Source organism: Nylanderia fulva, unplaced genomic scaffold, assembly GCF_048542155.1.
Source record: "Nylanderia fulva isolate GAGA-0341 unplaced genomic scaffold, ASM4854215v1 Scaffold29, whole genome shotgun sequence".
Lineage (NCBI taxonomy): Eukaryota > Metazoa > Arthropoda > Insecta > Hymenoptera > Formicidae > Nylanderia > Nylanderia fulva.
In genome coordinates, this window is record NW_028190358.1 from 159,195 (window position 1) to 177,095 (window position 17,901).

General features: G+C 32.7%; 2 protein-coding genes across 12 annotated transcripts; both read right to left on the reverse strand.

Moving 5' to 3' along the window:
* Positions 1 to 571: 571 nt before the first annotated feature.
* On the reverse strand, positions 572 to 7,913 carry Hecw (Hecw ubiquitin protein ligase). Of its 7 annotated transcripts, none has more exons than XM_029305539.2 (10): positions 7,786 to 7,913; positions 7,037 to 7,336; positions 5,927 to 6,948; positions 5,509 to 5,799; positions 5,138 to 5,333; positions 4,512 to 5,041; positions 4,042 to 4,379; positions 3,672 to 3,872; positions 2,575 to 3,534; positions 572 to 2,484 (listed from the first exon to the last, which is right to left on the reverse strand). In XM_029305539.2, the coding sequence occupies exons 2-10, from the start codon at positions 7,329 to 7,331 to the stop codon at positions 2,373 to 2,375; spliced, it is 3,945 nt and encodes a 1,314-aa protein (XP_029161372.1). In that variant the 5' UTR covers positions 7,332 to 7,336; positions 7,786 to 7,913; the 3' UTR covers positions 572 to 2,372. The 7 variants fall into 7 exon arrangements, with proteins under 7 accessions (XP_029161372.1, XP_029161369.1, XP_029161371.1 ...); XM_029305536.2 differs by having other exon boundaries at positions 7,037 to 7,359; XM_029305538.2 differs by having other exon boundaries at positions 7,776 to 7,913.
* A 2,054-nt stretch (positions 7,914 to 9,967) lies between these two features.
* Positions 9,968 to 17,309, reverse strand: emb (exportin-1 emb). Of its 5 annotated transcripts, none has more exons than XM_029305557.2 (14): positions 17,129 to 17,309; positions 15,655 to 15,889; positions 15,374 to 15,568; positions 14,945 to 15,295; positions 14,121 to 14,846; positions 13,798 to 14,032; positions 13,399 to 13,562; positions 13,064 to 13,198; positions 12,809 to 12,952; positions 12,585 to 12,731; positions 12,235 to 12,483; positions 11,894 to 12,146; positions 11,554 to 11,804; positions 9,968 to 11,373 (listed from the first exon to the last, which is right to left on the reverse strand). In XM_029305557.2, exons 2-14 carry the CDS (start codon positions 15,850 to 15,852, stop codon positions 11,227 to 11,229), a joined length of 3,195 nt encoding a protein of 1,064 aa, XP_029161390.1. In that variant the 5' UTR covers positions 15,853 to 15,889; positions 17,129 to 17,309; the 3' UTR covers positions 9,968 to 11,226. The 5 variants fall into 5 exon arrangements, with proteins under 5 accessions (XP_029161390.1, XP_029161388.1, XP_085340160.1 ...); XM_029305555.2 differs by having other exon boundaries at positions 15,655 to 15,892; XM_085484034.1 differs by lacking the exon at positions 17,129 to 17,309 and adding an exon at positions 16,764 to 17,121.
* Positions 17,310 to 17,901: the final 592 nt, after the last annotated feature.

A 17,901-nucleotide genomic window follows, 5' to 3' on the forward strand; every position in this document is an offset into this window, starting at 1 on the left:
TAAAATTATTAAAAATATGGCTGACTTTTAAAAAAAATACTTTTTTATAATTTTATTAATTTCTTTTCTTGTTTTTAATTACATATAGCAATTATTTTATCGATTATATATTATATATCTTTATATGTGAATATATATATTAATAAGTTTTTATTGGTTTATATATATGTTACATTTTAATATATATTTTTATTAAATAATAATAATAAATTTATGTATTTTAGATATCGAATATCAGAACGGGAAAAATTTTAATTGCAATTGACAAAATAAAACATTTAACAAAATGTTAAAAATAAATCGGATTTTTCTAGTATTAACATTATTAAAAATACTATTAATTTGTTTGAAAAATTTAAGTATATATATATAATATATATATATATATATATATATATATATATATATATAAAGTTTTGTATATATGATGAGCATGTAGGAATGCAGTGATCATATTGGAAGTAAATTGACATTATAAGTAATTATAAATTCTTCGCCAGGAAAACATACGCATGTATATTTAAAAAAATGTTATTAAATTATATGTACAGGAATTTTTTTCACTGACAGACACACATATATATGCATGTATGGGTGATGTTATCGGCCAAAATAATTGAGAAAAAAATGATAATTTTTAAACACTATATATCATTATCCACATACATCTGTAAAATTATTCAGAAGATAAATAATAATTGGCTAAATACACATAGCATGAATGTAAATAAAAAAATGCACAATAAAATGTAACCATTCATAATTCTATGATAATATCTTACAATACACACACACACACACACACAATACAAAATAATTTATTTATTAAAAATATTTATTGTTAAGGCTTATTTGTTGAAAACATTGTTTCTTTGTTGTATTTTATTCATGGTTAATATATAACAACTATATGACAGCTGTACAAATACATAACTTTTGATACATGTATATATGTATGTGTGTATTCATGTATGTATATCGATCTAATAATAAATAATAACATATTTGCTTAGTAAAAAATTATTGTAATAAGTCTATAATTCTCGTGTATGAATTGTGATATTTCTTAATGTCATCTGTTTTACTATGTGCAAAAGTTGTCAAAAGAATCTATACATCATCTTGTATCTAAGCGCAGAAAGTAAAAATAAGATAAAAGTGCTTCTTTTTTGTGAGTTTTTAACAGCTTGAAACAGTCAACTTGCAAATGTGATATTTATATTTTGCATAAACATTTGCTCTATAAACTCTTTTAAATATGACTAACAAGAATCTTCGGAATGTTAAAACATATATTAAAAGGCAGCTGCACATAAAATTTTAACTCGTAGACTAGAAACAGGTGATGGTCATATAATTAAAAATTGTACCAACAGCATACTCGGATCTCGATGTACATACTACATACGAAATAATGATAGTAGAAATATGGATAGCCTTGTAGCAAAATTAAGTTTTGCTTGGTTTATTAATGCATGCATGGTATGAAACTCGACTAATAACGCTATAAATAAACACCGATGTACTATTATAATCAATTTAATATTACATCTATCGCCATATCGAGATCCGCGCGACTGTAAGCAAAAACAATAATTATAATACTAATGATAAAAATAATAATCATGATTAGCACACAGTATTAGTGACAGTAATAGTAGTAGTAATAGTATATAAGTAATATTAATAGTTGTCTCAATAATTAGTAGCAATAGTAGTCTCAGCAAGAGCGATAATAGTAATGGCAACAGCAGCATACATTTTCTATTATATTTATCTAAATTGATTTCTTTAACCATAGAAGCTCACTTTGAAGAAATATAATGATCTTTAAAATACGTTATTGTTATTAAAATTAATGTACGATTTATTTTTGATTATAAATTGAGACGTTTTCTAAAAATGATCAATACTCCAATATATATGCCTTTCTTAAAAAAACTGAAAGAGAAAAGGAAAGAGAAATAGAGAATGAAATAGTGCTTTCTCCTGCTCTAACATGATAATAAAGCGGAAGAAGAGAATATGTGAAATTTACGAGATCTCTATATACTTAACGATTGCATCAACAAGAGTGCAAACTTCTAAGGTCAACAGTAGTCGTAAAAAAAAGTTGAAGTTTTTCTTCAAAAAAATGTTCAATTTTTCGCACACATGAATATTACATTTTTGACCGAAAATTCTGAAAGATTGCAAATTGTTTAATTATTTACATCTTATAATCAATGTGAATAAAGCGAGTTGGTGTAATGATACAACTCTTGTAAGCTGTTAGGCCTATACAAAATCTTCCAGCACAAAGTGCAAAAGAATACACGTTCTATCGACTGTACAATTTTTTTATAATTATAAATCCAATTCGTCTTTAAACTTTATTCTATACCAAATGTATTTGTCTCCTCCACTGCCAACAGCAACTTTTCGTATAAAATCTCGGGTGTAGGATAAGGTGGAAGATCCAAGCGATTAAAACATGTATGAGCCCTGAAACAAATAAAGACAATGATGCAAAGTAGGATGCTTAATGTACATAGATAGGTACCGTTAGTGCCGGATTAAAAAAATGAAATTTACCTTGGTAAACTGTTTGGCCTGCCCCATTTTTCGATGCAGAATTTTCTCGGTCCCGTGGATCCTCGCAAAGCCGCGAATCCCTCGTAAGGTATACTCGAAGTGCCGGTAACAAATTGCAGTAATCTTAAACGTTGTTCGTTGGTAAATCGACTTATGCTGCTCCAGAACCACTCCACCACTGGATGCGCGTCGTGATAACCGCTTCTATATTCGGTATGCGTTCGCCAATCGTTAAGATCGATTTCAGCAGCACCCGCGATAACCAGCTCCAATTCGCGAGCGTCGAAAACAGACACTAAACGCGGATCCACCACTTCGTAAAAGCCACGAACCAGTGATTCTGTTTGTTCCGCGACACCGCGTTCAAGACGCCAACGTACTACTCTCTCGAGATACTCCTTTTTATTCTTTTCGGTGACTGCGATATTTCTCCCACCTGGTTTCAATTCGCGCTCGGCGACTCGTCCCAAAAGTTCCTCCGTTACTGAAAATGTTAATTCTAACGGCTCGATACTTATATCCTTTTCCTTGATCCACATTAGACTTTGATGAAATTCTTGATCCAAACTTTCCAAATCGCTCAAACTCGCCGATATCCTTAAAAGCGCCTTATAAAACGGTCTCGTGAAGAATGCATCGAGTAGATACTGATGGACTAATGCCAAGCCCAAAACTCTGCCAGAAAATCTGAACCAATCGTGATAATTGTCTACGAAAGCTGACATTGGCGAGATTTGCACCGTATAAGTATCGTTGGCTGAATATTCAAACAATCCGTAATAAGGATTGAATAGCTCGCGCGATAGATGGAAGAAAAATTCTCGGGACGGTCCGCCGTAATCCAGCCCTTCTTCGTGATCAAAAATCACTACCAGTTTACCTTTCTGCAAATCCTTTTTCGATGCGGCCATTATGCGCGTGAAAGCATCTTCGAGTAAATGTTCTCTCCTGATGTGTAATCTGTACAGACATATATATACATATACATATATATATGTGTGTGTGTGTGTGTGTGTGATATGTGAGAAAATTGCTCGATAAAATTTTTGCCATATGTTTACGAATACATGAGATAATAATTGAAAGATAAGACGTACTTTAATTTACCCGGTCCTTGCCCGTAACCCTTGCTTTCTAATTTTCGGTAAAATGTTCGAAGCTTTGCTTCAAAGTCTCTTCTGTATGGCGCTGGAGCTCTAGCGGAAGCTCTTGTTAGTCCAGGTGATGCATGTGGACTGCCAAGTGGTGATCTACCCATACTACCAGGTACATACGACATTATTTCTTGCTCGAACAAACTGTAACAATAATAATAACAACGCGATGGTACCACATTATTATATAATATATAGATTATATTATATAGTATATATGCATGCAAGTATGCATGTATTACATATATATTGTGCGTGTGTGTGTAAATATGTATATAATATATAATATCAATAAAAAATATCTATTTCTTACCTTAGCAATAATGCTAAAGGGACATCATGACCCCATCTTTGTAACGCTGCAGTCCCTTCGACCCTTATAGTATTAACCTTTTCACGAAGCGCAATATTCTGTCCTAATGCGGAATGTCTTTCCTTTAGAATATCCATTATATTAGGCTGACGTAGAAAAGCGACTACTTTGTCGTTGTAGGCTACGGGTATGTCGGGAGTAGCAGTTACAGATGCTTGCTGTGGTCTAGGCGGTGGAATGGGAGCTTCATCTAATAACGTACGTGCATGAGCGGCTTCCGTAGGTAACCGTGGATCAATGAAAGACGTAGCTTTTCTAGCATGACATATGAAAAATCTCTAAAATAAAAAAAATGCTAAGTTTGTTAATATCTTCCAATAGCATGTATATGCTGCCTCCCCCTCTTTCTCTCTCGATTTTTTAAAATTATTATTTTGTGATTGTGAGAATTATTATAATAAAAAACTTACTTTACCCGTCCTGTCGAGCTTTGATTCGTACCCTCTTGGGAGTTCCTTGCTTGGATCGGCAAAGAAATTAATTAAGGCGACTAAATCCCTATTGTGTTCGTATCTTGGAAAAACTATCGGATCTCTTCTAACTCTGCTAATCATGTGTTTCAGACTTGGATTACGATTGTATAGCTCCATAGCGTCTGCATTGGTATGCAAGACGGTAAAAAAGTCGGGCCGTGTTAAAAATAATACTGGTGGTATTGTGGTGATGTCAAATGGTTCGCATTCGTTCCTGTCGGTCCGGGTATCATTCTGTCGCTCGGTATTCTCAAAAGGATTGCCGTTTGAATTGCTGACTTCGCGATCTATGTTATCGGGACGTGAAATAGTTCGTCGTACACTTTGATAACGCCTGTCCAACTGTTGTCTTCGTAGATCACAACCGGTGTTACGTGTTGTCAAATTTGGTCTCTGCCACGTCGTAGTACGATTAATATGATCTATATAAAATACTCGACCATGACTGTCTATCCTCGCTTCCCATGCTAAAATGTACGCCAAGATAGATTAATTAACTCAGTGAAAAGAACAATTAACAAGATTAATTTTAGCGTTAAAGAATAGAAATTATATTAAATTACATGGAGGCAGAGGTTCTTCCGATGATAAAGATACATTTGATGTTTGGCATACAGGCAACGGACATAAAGGTTTGGGTCGATGTGTCGGCGTAGGCGGACACTCTAATTGAGGCAGTGCCGATTCTGGCCTTTCTCGTTGTCTGTGCGACCTCGGAGAGCTCAATAACGCGATACTTTTTGTAACTGCTGTCCTTAACTTAAAAAAAAAGTTTAATAATTTATAAATAAAATACATATTATTTTTTTCTATACATACATACATACATATATATATATATATATATATATATATATATATATATATATATATATATATATATTATAGCCAAAAGTATATATTGAATATAAAAACCAAGCGATGATCTTTTAACCTTAAGATTCGAAGCTTCGTCAACGTCTACAATCTCAAATCCAAAACAATCCTCAGGATGCAATGGTGTAGGATGCCTCTGAGGATGTCGTTTAGGTAATTCTGGTGCCCCACTTGGTAAAGCGTTACTTCTGTGCAATGGTCGATGCGCTGCTCTTGGTGGAAGCGGCGGTGGCATTGGGTACAAAGTTTCATACAAAGATTCAGGAGACGAGTGGCCACCCGTGCTACGCCATAGCTGATAATATTCCACTCCTTCCTTCGTTACAACTCCATTAGGTCTGCATTGTCTCTAAAATAAAAGTCTCGTCTTTATCAAATCGATTGGATAATCGTTTTGGTAATTGGACTATGTATTCGATTAAATGAACTGTACTAAAATTTTCTAAAAATAAATAGAATAAACGAAATCTACTAACTTTTTTAATATCGTCATGACTTGTACTTGCATGCTGGGATTCTATATCCGAATTACTTTCTTCGCTACTATTCGACGAACGAGGTTCCAAATCTAGACAACGAACTACTTCCAATTGGTTTTGTTCGCTGAATGATGACTCTGCAAGCGCTACTGCATTTTCCTCGACTTCTGGTTGCTGAATATTGGCAGTTTTAGACATCTTTTCTAAAATTGGCAGTTTAAATGGCTTACTTGTGCTTGCAGAATCATTGCAACACGAGGAATTACATCTTTGCAATATTGCTGATTCCTTACAAACAAGTTCAGATGAAACAGGTAATTCATTTGCATCAATTACATTTTCAAGTGAATTCTTATTATTATTCTTTAATGGATTTATAAATATTTTTGAATCAATTGTGTCATTGTAATGCGTCGAGGTTGATGAAGCACTTTGCAAATTTGATAATTTTTTAGATGCACCTGAAGGCAAAGATGTTAATTCACTTGTTGATAAGTTAGTGTCACAATCAATGCTGGGATCTTTCGTATTATCGCTAGGCATTCTTAATAACATATTTGTAAGACTGTTATAATTTGTAGCAGAATCATTATCTCCTAATGACAACTGTTTGCATGTATGCAAAAGTGTTGTTTCTTCAATTACTTTGTGCTTAGTGGTTGATGCATCATCATTATCATCATCATCATTGTTATTACATAAATTTTCTGCCATTGGTTCACAGTCATTTTCTATATCAACAATATTGTGACTTTTTTCATGACTATAAGCTTTCCCATCTAAGAAATTGTCAGGACACATTGTTAATTCTGAAGTGTTAGAAATTTCAGGAATGTTCTCTGCTAACAAACATTTCTTTCTAGTTAGATTTTTATGACCAAGAAAAATTGATTTTTGACTAGAGTTTTCTATTATATCATTGGATGTAGTACTTGCATCATTATTTTCCTCGGTTTCTTTAAGCAATACTGAATCAGAATTAGTTTTTGAAGGTATATTTTTATTATCATTATTTGAATCTAAAAATTAAATCAACAGTATTTTATATATTTAAAATGTAAAGAGTAGAAATTACAAGTAGTTTACAAGGTTAATACTGATTATTACCTGTTGTTTGAGCTTGGAGACATATATTCTCGAGTAAATCATTTGTAGTTATAGAGCTAGTAGATGAAAGTGCATCTCCAGTTGAATTTAAAAACTTAATTTTAATATGATCCGATGTGGATACTTTGTCACTATTAACAGCATTTGCTAGATCAGCATCTACTTGTTTTGTAGTTATACTTGATTCTTGACTTGTAGAATTTAATGTCATTAATGTAACAGATTGTTCATTAGATTTTTCAGCATCCTCCTCTTGCTTAGAAATACTGTCCATAGCATTTGTTTCAGACGGCATCTTTTCTTTTAAAACATATTTAAAAGTTCTACAAAATCATACAAACAAGAAATTTTACAAAAACTTAAAATCCATATTGTTAAAATAATTATTAAATTGTTTGTGAATACGAATTTATATAATTACAATATAATATTTCACAAGCAAAGCACAATTAATAATGAGATAATAAATGATAATATAGAACAGAAGGAGAACGATGAGGTTAAAGATTGTTACATCGAAACAATTGACAATTTATGAAATTGCACGTATAAAAGATAATTAAAATGAGTAGCTCAAATGAGAATAAAAATGTTTTTGATATCTAATTTCTCCGTAATGACACTTATAATACAATTCACTCTACATACGTAAAGTAAAAGCTGTACGAAAGAGCCGCTACGCAAAGGTTTCTTATTCGTTAATATCGCATATTTAACATGTAATGCAGTAAAATATTACTTCAAATAACCATTTTATGTAGCATTCGCTGCTTTATTTATGCGATGACTTTACTTTTACTAATTACACACATATGTATTACGTACATACATACATACATACGCGTGAACAAGTAATTTTGACAGCGGACGTAGCAGACTATACGAACTAGTAATTTTTGGATGCGGTACATTTGACACTACAAACACTTTTGTCAAAGCACTTAGACCGGGTCTACAATAGAGGTTTGTTCTTTATTGCTGCACTGGTAAATTAGTGTACACTGGTGCAGTAAGTTAGAGTGAAACAAAATATATTTGTCTCACTTTAACATATTGTATTAATTCACCAATGCAGCAATAAAGAACAAATCCAAAATATAGTTATTGTCTCATTAACTTATTGCACCAGTGTGTACTACATAGTTCATTAGTGCAGAAACAGAAAACAAGCCTAAAGCGGGGAGCACACACTTTTGCATAGGCGCATAAATGTAAGCATAAGAATCTTGATTGGTCTATAAACGTATGCATAAAAAATTCAACCAATCGAATTTCTTATGCATATACTTATGCGCATAAGCGTAAACATGAGAATCTTGATTGGTCTATAAATGTATACATAAGAAATTCAATCAATCGAATTTCTTTTATGCGTATGCTTATACGCTTATGCAAGAGTATGTGCTTCCCGCTTAAGGCCGGTATTCACGGTTGGTTCTTATATTTAAGGACCATTCTACAATAGGTTACAAATATCCTCGTTGCTAGTTGACAATTGCCGATTGACCAATCAGAGCATAGCAACTTATCAGCTGATTGATCCGCAAAAGAATGGCCCTAAGATCGTCTTAAGATCTTGTTCAACCAATCAAATGGCCGCATAGCTTCTCTTGATTGGTTGAACGAGATCTTAAGACGATCTTAAATATAAGAACGGACTATGAATACCGCCCTATGGTTTCACAAAATTTTCGTATCCGCAGGTGCATCATGATATACTGTGGCATCGCTTGATTTTGTGTCGTATATAATAGTATATAAATATGACGACGGTAAAATAAAAGAATGAAATTTATATTTTCTTTTTCTTTATAGAGAAAGATATATATATATATATATATATATATATATATATATAAAATATTTCTATTTATCATAATAAATGTGATATAATAATTTTTACAATTTTACTATAAATTATATTTTAACTTATTTATTTAGAAATCTAACTAAAATGAGTTTCTCTAATAGAGACGAGAAAACTTGAAAATTATGTTTATTTTATTTTGGGAATATTTTTCAAAGTATTTGTATTTGATTTAATATATGTATAAGTACAGTTTTTTTATGATCTCATCTAGGTTGTATCAAAAATATATTTGAAATTTTTTTATTCAGCTTTAAATTTTATATTGATTTTACACAAGCAATTATTAAATATATATCTTTTGTATGTAGAGAGACTCTTTTAAATATTTATATAATATTTGAAATTTTATTGTATTTTTATATTGCTTTTAGCAATTTTTCTTGATAAGCTAAAGATAAATTATTAAAACTATAAAAGTGACAGTGGATAAACTAATGTTTCAGATAAAAAGACAATAAAGCAATCATATAATGAACTAAAATCATTTATTTGAATTTGTCATTAAACAACTTGATAGAAAACCTTAATAGAATGTCGCACATGACTAATAGTACGATATATGATTTATATATAAACACAGAATGTATATTGAAAAAAAACTTAATTGTTCTTTTTTATAACTCTTGCCTCTCATCAATGATAGGTTTTTTAACATATTGCTTTATATAATTGCTGAACTATATATGGGAATACAAATCAAAGAGAGGACCTAAATAAGCGCTAAATGTATGTTGCGAGCATTTTAATTTACAAGTATCTATTGTATGGCTCATATAATAATAATAATATTACTTTACAACTGCTCATTGATCATTAGATAAAAACACACATTTACACATTATCTTCAAAGCCTGCTGTGACGATACTATTTTATGCAAATTATTCACAAAATATCCAATTGTATTCTTTTCTATCAAGTATAATTAAATATAATATTATGCTCTATATATACTATAAAGCGCGCACGCGCTCTACATTGATTTAAACATACATACGACAGTCACTGTACGATTCATTGCAACAGGAATTATATTTGTATATCAATCAAATATCACCAAGACTATATTTTATACACAATATATTTTGTATTATACCAAAGATCCTATTCGCGCGTTCACACTCAATAAAGTACACTAACTCACCAAATATTTACTGAAATCTAATTATAATGATCACAAATAAATGCATTAGTCATTTAACAAGTTAAATATAGGTCGCTGTTTTATATTTTATGTATACATATATGTATGTATATATATGTATATTTTTATACATGGCTTTGAATGATTTAAATAATTAGATATATGATATATTTGCATTCATCTAATATATATAAATAGATAAAGTAGAATAGATGTAGTTTATCATCCGCGCTTTTTTATGTCTCTCTTTCTCAGAGTATTTATAAATATATTCCATCAATTATTTATTATCTTTTGTAAATAGAAATTATTTTATTGCTCATAGCTGAACAATAAGATACATCTTTAATTATACAAAGAATGTATCATTTTGCTGAATAAAAATATGGAACAGGAAAAAATTTTGTGTATTATTTATATTATAACAAATTCATGTATCAATACATTAGTATAAGCTATCACAAGTAAGCTTACATACATACATACATATTCATATCCATCCAACGGTAAATTTAAATGGCCAAAAGTGTGCACAAAACAATTCTGTGGACTACAGGCATTCTCTTAACTCGCATAGAAATGCTAAAACGAAACTTAATATAATAGTATTATAGATCTCTCACATATCTGTGTGTGTATGTGTGTGTGTGTGTATTCGTGTAGAAATCCCTTATACAGAAATTTATCATACAATATATCGAGTCGTTTTTGAGGATAATTCTGAAGAATGGTAACGTTACTTTTGCCATATTCACCGTTTTTTTCTTTTTTTTTTATATAATTCTGATTAATGGGAATTAATCTGTAAAAGTTTTATATCCTAGGTTTCTTAAATAATCGATTCTCTCTGAGAGAAACAATTCTTTTTATCTCGTTACATGAAATAGCATCGCTAGCAGGCAATTGTCCCATTATATCCACAACAGAAACTCGAATTTCTTTAAAATCCTATAACAGACAAACAAACAGTCACCACGTTTCGGGCTTACCTCCTTAACAAGGATATACTTTTGTAGACTCGGTTTTAGTAAGTAATTAATATTTTATCTATTTTTGATGATGGTGATGACGGTGATGTCGAAGGGATAATTACAGCTCAAAGGATACAAGAATTCCTTTAACAGAGTGTTTCTCATCAAATGTGCATAAAATGATAGGATACGCGGACTATGATTAATTCAGTCCTGCATCTCTTCTGGCATTTCATGGGGATTAAGAATGCCTGGTACAGCCATTTGTTGCCGCCTTTTCTCTTCTTGGGCTAGCCGTAAAGCTGTTTCTCGTTCCTCCAAGTAAAGCTCGGAATCGTCCTCGCCTGTGTATTCCTAAATGAGGGAAAAGAAATGCATTATAGCAATGTTTTTTAAAAATACCTTTGTGAGCCAAATATAGTCAAGTAGCCGCTAGATCTTTCTTACATTACTAAATTTAAAAAAAAAGTAACAAATATTGTTTCATGCTTATACGTTTTTAGATAAATCTTGCCAATATTGTATGTCGCTTACTTTGATTTGCACGAGAAAATCTCTGAGGTGTTCCTTAAACGCAGTGATATCCTGATTAAGATGGAATAAACCTTGCACAGTTATTTTTATCTGATTATCAGTTAAATGCGGAAAGGCTGCTCTAAGCAATCTTGCAACAAATTCTTGTATGTATAAAGTATTATCAGGTACAGGGCCAAGTGGCACCTGAATTTTCCCACGTTCAATTAATGTAAACATATAAGCGAGAATTGTAGCGTGCATCGTAAGGCCTGTATCACAATAATATCAATTAAATAAATATAGATAATAATAATAATAATATATTAATCAATTGTGCAAATTGTTAAATTTGTTTTACCTGCTGTATGCGATGTATCCGTGACAACACTAAATATATGTTGTAGGATGTCTGTAAAATATGTTTGGTAAAAACTTTGACCCGCTTGCTCGTGCTGTTCAATGTTTAACAGAAGTTGATAAAGAATTTGTAATCCTGTATCTGCTACATTCCTCATTGTATGTTTAAAGGCCCAGATAATTGAGTCAAGAACCAGTTTAAACTGGGCTGGCGGAATTGAAAGAAATGCAGGGAAACAATGAACATTCACTGCCTAAAGTGAAAATAAAATGACAACTTAAAAATGCAGTCAAGTTATATATGAAGAGCAAATTGATACACACATACACCCACACACTTACTTGTAAGAGAAGAAAAAAGTTCGTTCTGTGTTCGGGAAATTCTTCAAAGTCTTTGTTTATCATTTCTAAAGTACATTCAAATACTGCATCGAATATTTTGGGCACCTCGCTAGTGATATGGGCTTCTAGTTTATTCACTATGGTGGCCATAGCACTAAGCACTTCAGGCTCTCTAGCACAATGAACATTCGTTTTTTGATAATCCAGTAAAACGGCGTCCAACAATGGCGGTATAAAGTTTTCCAACACCTAACAAACAAAGAAATTTTATATAAAAATGTAAAATAAAATAAATACATTTGTAGAGTAAAAAAAATCTTGTAAAAATGTACTCAATTAAAAAAACTTACCATTTGATGGTCATTCGTCCTGCTCACCCAATCTGAGATTAATTTCAGCGTTTCCTTTTTCACTACTCTCATACTCTTGATTAAAGGTTGCTTCATTACTATCTCACCATTTACAGATATCGCAGCGCTTATATTTTCACTCATAACCTAAAGCAAATTCGCTTGTTCAGTGTATCAACGATTTTCTTTTTAAAAACTTCACACAAATAGAAAGAAAATTATACCTTATAAACATTCAACATATCTAAGTATATTTTCCCTAATTGTATCACGTACGGATGTCCAAGAGCTTTGCAAGCTCTAACATTTGTTTTTAAGATGCTGGCGAGTTGTTTTACAGCTTCTTGGTCCTTCAAGACATCCACATTCTGGAAAAAAATTAATATTTTTATTCAAATATAAATTATACATAAATGCATTATAAAGTACAGTCTGAAAATTTACAAATAAATATTTATTAATAAACTTTGGATACATACTTTGGATGCTTGGCTTATAATGTCATCCCAAACTTGATTAGGAAGAAGCATATATTTCTCAATCAATTGTTCCTGTATTACAGTATCAGCTTGAGCACTTATCATATAACCAACTGCTTCATAAAATGTATGTACCTATTGCAGTAATACAATATTACATTACAGTATACAATATTACATTAGAGAGAAAGAGAGACAAAGAGAAACAAAAAGTATATTGATGTAAAGATAAATGTTGCAATATGTTATGTAATATACAAAGTTGTATAAAAATACATAGCTTATTATATATACAGTAATTGAATATATACTAGATAAATGTGTTTTTATCTTACTTGTTGTGTTTGAAGATCGCATATGATGGTACTAATTGTGGAAAGAATTTCTTCAATGAATGGCATTGCTTCTCCAATTTGTATAGTAACAAAATGTCGTCTGCATTTCAGTGCTATTTTAATAAAAGTATCGCAGGCCATATCTTGCACTCCATCATGTGTTTCTACAACAATTAACTTAGTTCTAATCAACTTGCATTATATAATTAAGAAAGGGATCTTTTACAAGAAAGAGAGACAGAGAAAGAGGGGAGGGGGGGGGGCGGCGTGTGCGTGTATGTATATATATATATATATGTATGTATATATATATATATATATATATATATATATATGTATATATATATATATATATATATATATATATATATATATATATATATATATATATATTCTTACCATGCATGAACTCAAAAAGTTTATTTACAACAGTCTTTAAAAATTTCCAATGAGCTCGAAGAAATCGTGGATACTGGCCAACAACATACATGATATTGCTAGCAATTATAGCTTTGTTATCTTTTCCTTTCTTTTGTTCACACAAACCAAGTAAATCCTTGATTACAGTTACTAAAAAGCGTTTTTCGTCTTCTTCGTGCATAGCACCAGAAATACTGCCTATTGCCCAGCATAACTAATAAATGAATAAAACATGATAAATATAATCGCTGTATATGTCGCTTAAGATTTTATCACAAGCATATTTTCAAATAGACAAGTACCGTGTTGAGATTCTTCCAGGACCACTCTGTACCATTAACTTGATTCTGTAATTTCTCTGTCATTACTCTTTCCGTATCCAAATAATCGAGATGAGTAAGATATACAAGAGTTTCTCTCATATTTTTATAGAGATTTATAGAATCGGTATCTTTCATGAATTCTCTGACAACCTCTCCATTTTCGTTCTCTACGACAAGCACTTCTTCAGGTTTTGCCATTCTGCTGATCATGATATATCGTACTTTTGTTAAAACTGGACCATAAAATAATCTCCGAGGAGGAACCGTCATGTTCTTAGACATGAAAAGTGGCGAAGAGGTAACAAAAGGATTTTCTTTATACAAATCGGCGGCTAATCCATTCCAGTATTCTAAACAAATTTTAAATATTTCAACCTCGTCTACTTCAGATATGAGAACGAGGTAATGTAATGCCTTCACTAGCGTTTCATTCAATTGTTTCTTCTCTATTAGCTCGCCATGATCTTTGAGATAAGTGCAAAGAAACATAGCTAGGTTTTGGATAAAATTTTGTTCTTGGTCTTGGCCAGCTGCATATGCTTCGCGTATGTTGGTTTCTAGCGGGAGCATTAGTTCTAATTGCTGCATCGTATTGATAAATAATATAACAAACATGTCGTCATAATTCGGCACAGTGGCGGTAACGGCCGCGATTTCAGTTAGACACTTCAGAGTAACATTTCGAAATATTGGTACATTCAAAAACTGCAAATATATTAGAAACAAAGATTATTAGATATTAAATAACATAGTAGAAACAAATTTGTAATAAAGACAAGAAAAAGAAACACACACAAGCTCACCTTGAATATTAAAGTAGTTATCAATTTAGTTTCAAAAATATATCCAAGAGGTATCCAATTTAAAAACCTTAGTAGCGTCTCTAATGTGACTGCTACTAATGGAACATTTTGTGAATTATCCATCACAAATTGGCAAAGCTGAAATATTTGTGAAAATTCACTGCACATTGTATCCTTTAAATGTTTTGCTTTTGTCTGAGTCATTTGGCCGCTAGAAAAGTCAAATACTTCCTCTGACAAAAGTTTCAAAATAGCCATGTTGTTTTGACAGAGACTCTCATTAGTTTTACTCGCACCGACAATATCACTGATAAAGGACTCCCAATTTTTCGGCCACTCACGTTTCAATACCTAAGAATGAAAGAGCAATGGTAATAATCTATATATATTCCTGGCACAAAATATAAATGAGTAAAATTAGCTACTCACTTGCACAAGGATCATATTGAGTTTGTTAAGATAAACTTTGGAAGCTTCCATTGTCTCAGGATCGCTGCTTGTCTTTATGATAAGGCCTACAATATACTTTTTTATACCTTCGCACTGATTTCTCGGTAGCACTTTCCATCGTGTCTTTATAACTTGCTCCAATATTTGCAAGCCGTAATATTTTGTTTGTTGATTCTGTAGAATAACGCAACAATAGAGCTATTTGCGAATAAATATATGCACGATTGATAATGAGAGATAAAAGATAAATATATTTATACCTGTGAATATTCTAGAATGGTATCTACTCGTGTCCAAGCATTTGGATGTTCTTTGAGGGTTGTTAGCACTTCTTGGGCGACTCTTTGTTGCTCACCTATGCCAGTATACATACATCCTACTATATTGTCGAGGAGCGTTATATCCAATTTCTGATTGAAGTCCAATAATTTAGATGCTTGCTCAGCCAAAGTTGCCATTGTATCGCGTAATTATATATTCTTCCGTACCTTTTATCTTCTAAATGGAAAAATAGAGGGAGAGAGAAAGAGAAAGAGAAAAAACATGTAAAAAATGTTATTCTTAATAATGAAATGCTTACGCATGTTAATTACACATGTACATGGGCATTTTGATTTTTATAGATTTAAAATTCTAAACTTTCACAATTAACAATCGTGAACCTTGGCGCGCACAGTGCAGAAAGTTGAATACGTACTTATAATTGAACGAAGCAAATATGTAACGAGCCAATTTTGACACCCCCGAGATTTGCTTTTCAACGAATAAGTATCCTGTCGTGTTGGTAATTGGAAATGTTGCGCATACAAAATAAGTGAAATTTAGCAGAATTATGTGATAAAAGTTTACGCCAAAAGAAAGAAACGTTGGAGGGAATCGAAGGGAATCGTAAAGTCAAAGGTGTTTGCGTCGCACGTGTCCGTATTGGATCGAAAATGAATCGAAATGGATCGCGGATCGTGAAAAATGCGCGACAACGCAAGGACAAGATAATAAATATTCGATAAGGAAGAGAGGAAAATGCGAGTTAAATCAGGAGCAGCGGAATAAAGAGTAGGACTGATGCGCCGCAGGAGAGACGACCGTTCCGAACCGATCTAACCTACATTTGACAATCGGAAGCAAGGTTATGTGAACGGTTGGCGAAGATAAATTGATCACAGGGAAAAGTAAACAAGTTGGAGTCGGGAGCGCAAGGAGAAGGAGGAGACGAATCGCGAAGAATTTGCGGAATCATTGGCGTCCGCGGGCCCAGGCTTAGGCCCCGGGTTTAGGCCCAGACCCAGCCCCTAAGCTTCGGGAAGTAGGGAGTATTCGCGGCCGTTGCGTCGGTCAAGCGCCGCGCGAAGAACACAACGCGCCAACTTACCGTATTCACTCTCATACACGACGATTCTTCGTTCAGGAATTAAAAAAGGGCACACGTTTCACACCGAGGATCGCGGTATATCGCGGAAGATCACAAGCGTAAAGCGGCAAATACACAACCGCCGATTCCCGCGCACGACCACTTTCGTACCTCGTTTCACGCACTCCAACGCAGTCATTCCTCACCGTCTCGTTCTCGCTCTCTCTCTCTCTTTCTTCTCTCCCATTCTATCTCTCGTACTCTTTCTCTCTCGTTCGCGCGCGCTCTCTCTCTCTCTCTCTTTCTCTCGCTCGCTCGCTCCGCTCTACTCTTGCGACAGTCACAGTAGCGAGGCGAGGAGAGATTCAAGTTCGCGTGATACCCACCGATACTGTTCTTCGTCGTAACTCTGTGCTCTTGACCTCATACGAGCCGCGTCTTACTCTCGCCAGTCGCTCGGAACAAAGTGCCGAAGGCGTTCGCACCTACTACTACTGCGTCTTCCCGAAAATCCAACCTCAAGATTTTCGAAAATAATAACAAGATGGCCGGAAAAAGTTTACGCGACCATTGCGGACAAACCGTTGCGACGATTGGCTTTACTAGCCGCTTTCGGCCAATCAGGCTGACGCTAAACGGCTGTTTCCCGTGACGCCACGGCAGCGTCGTCTGACGTCACGTATGTACATACACGTGCGCTTCGCTTTCCAGTACTCCACTTCACAAATCGAGCTACGAAATTCAATCATTAATAATACGACAATTATATCATAATAATGAATTATTGCGATTACCACCGCGTTTTGCTTTCTCTAAAAACGGGAGATATTTTAAAGGTATGTCAATATATTATACAGCTATCTGTGTGATTTTGAAATGATGCAAATTTTTGGCAACCTTACACCATAATAAAACTTCATTATTTTATTATTCATAACGTTTAATAGATTAAACAAATTTTAATTCAAGTAGTATTATTTCCAAAATAATAAAGTTTTCCAAAAAATTGCTTTATTATTTATTGTGATACATACATACATATATATATATATATAATTATCATATATTATTATCACATAATTATTATATATATGTAAAATAGAAATTTTTAAATTTTGATATTCTGCAAGCTAAAAGCAACAATAAAGAATGCTTTTTA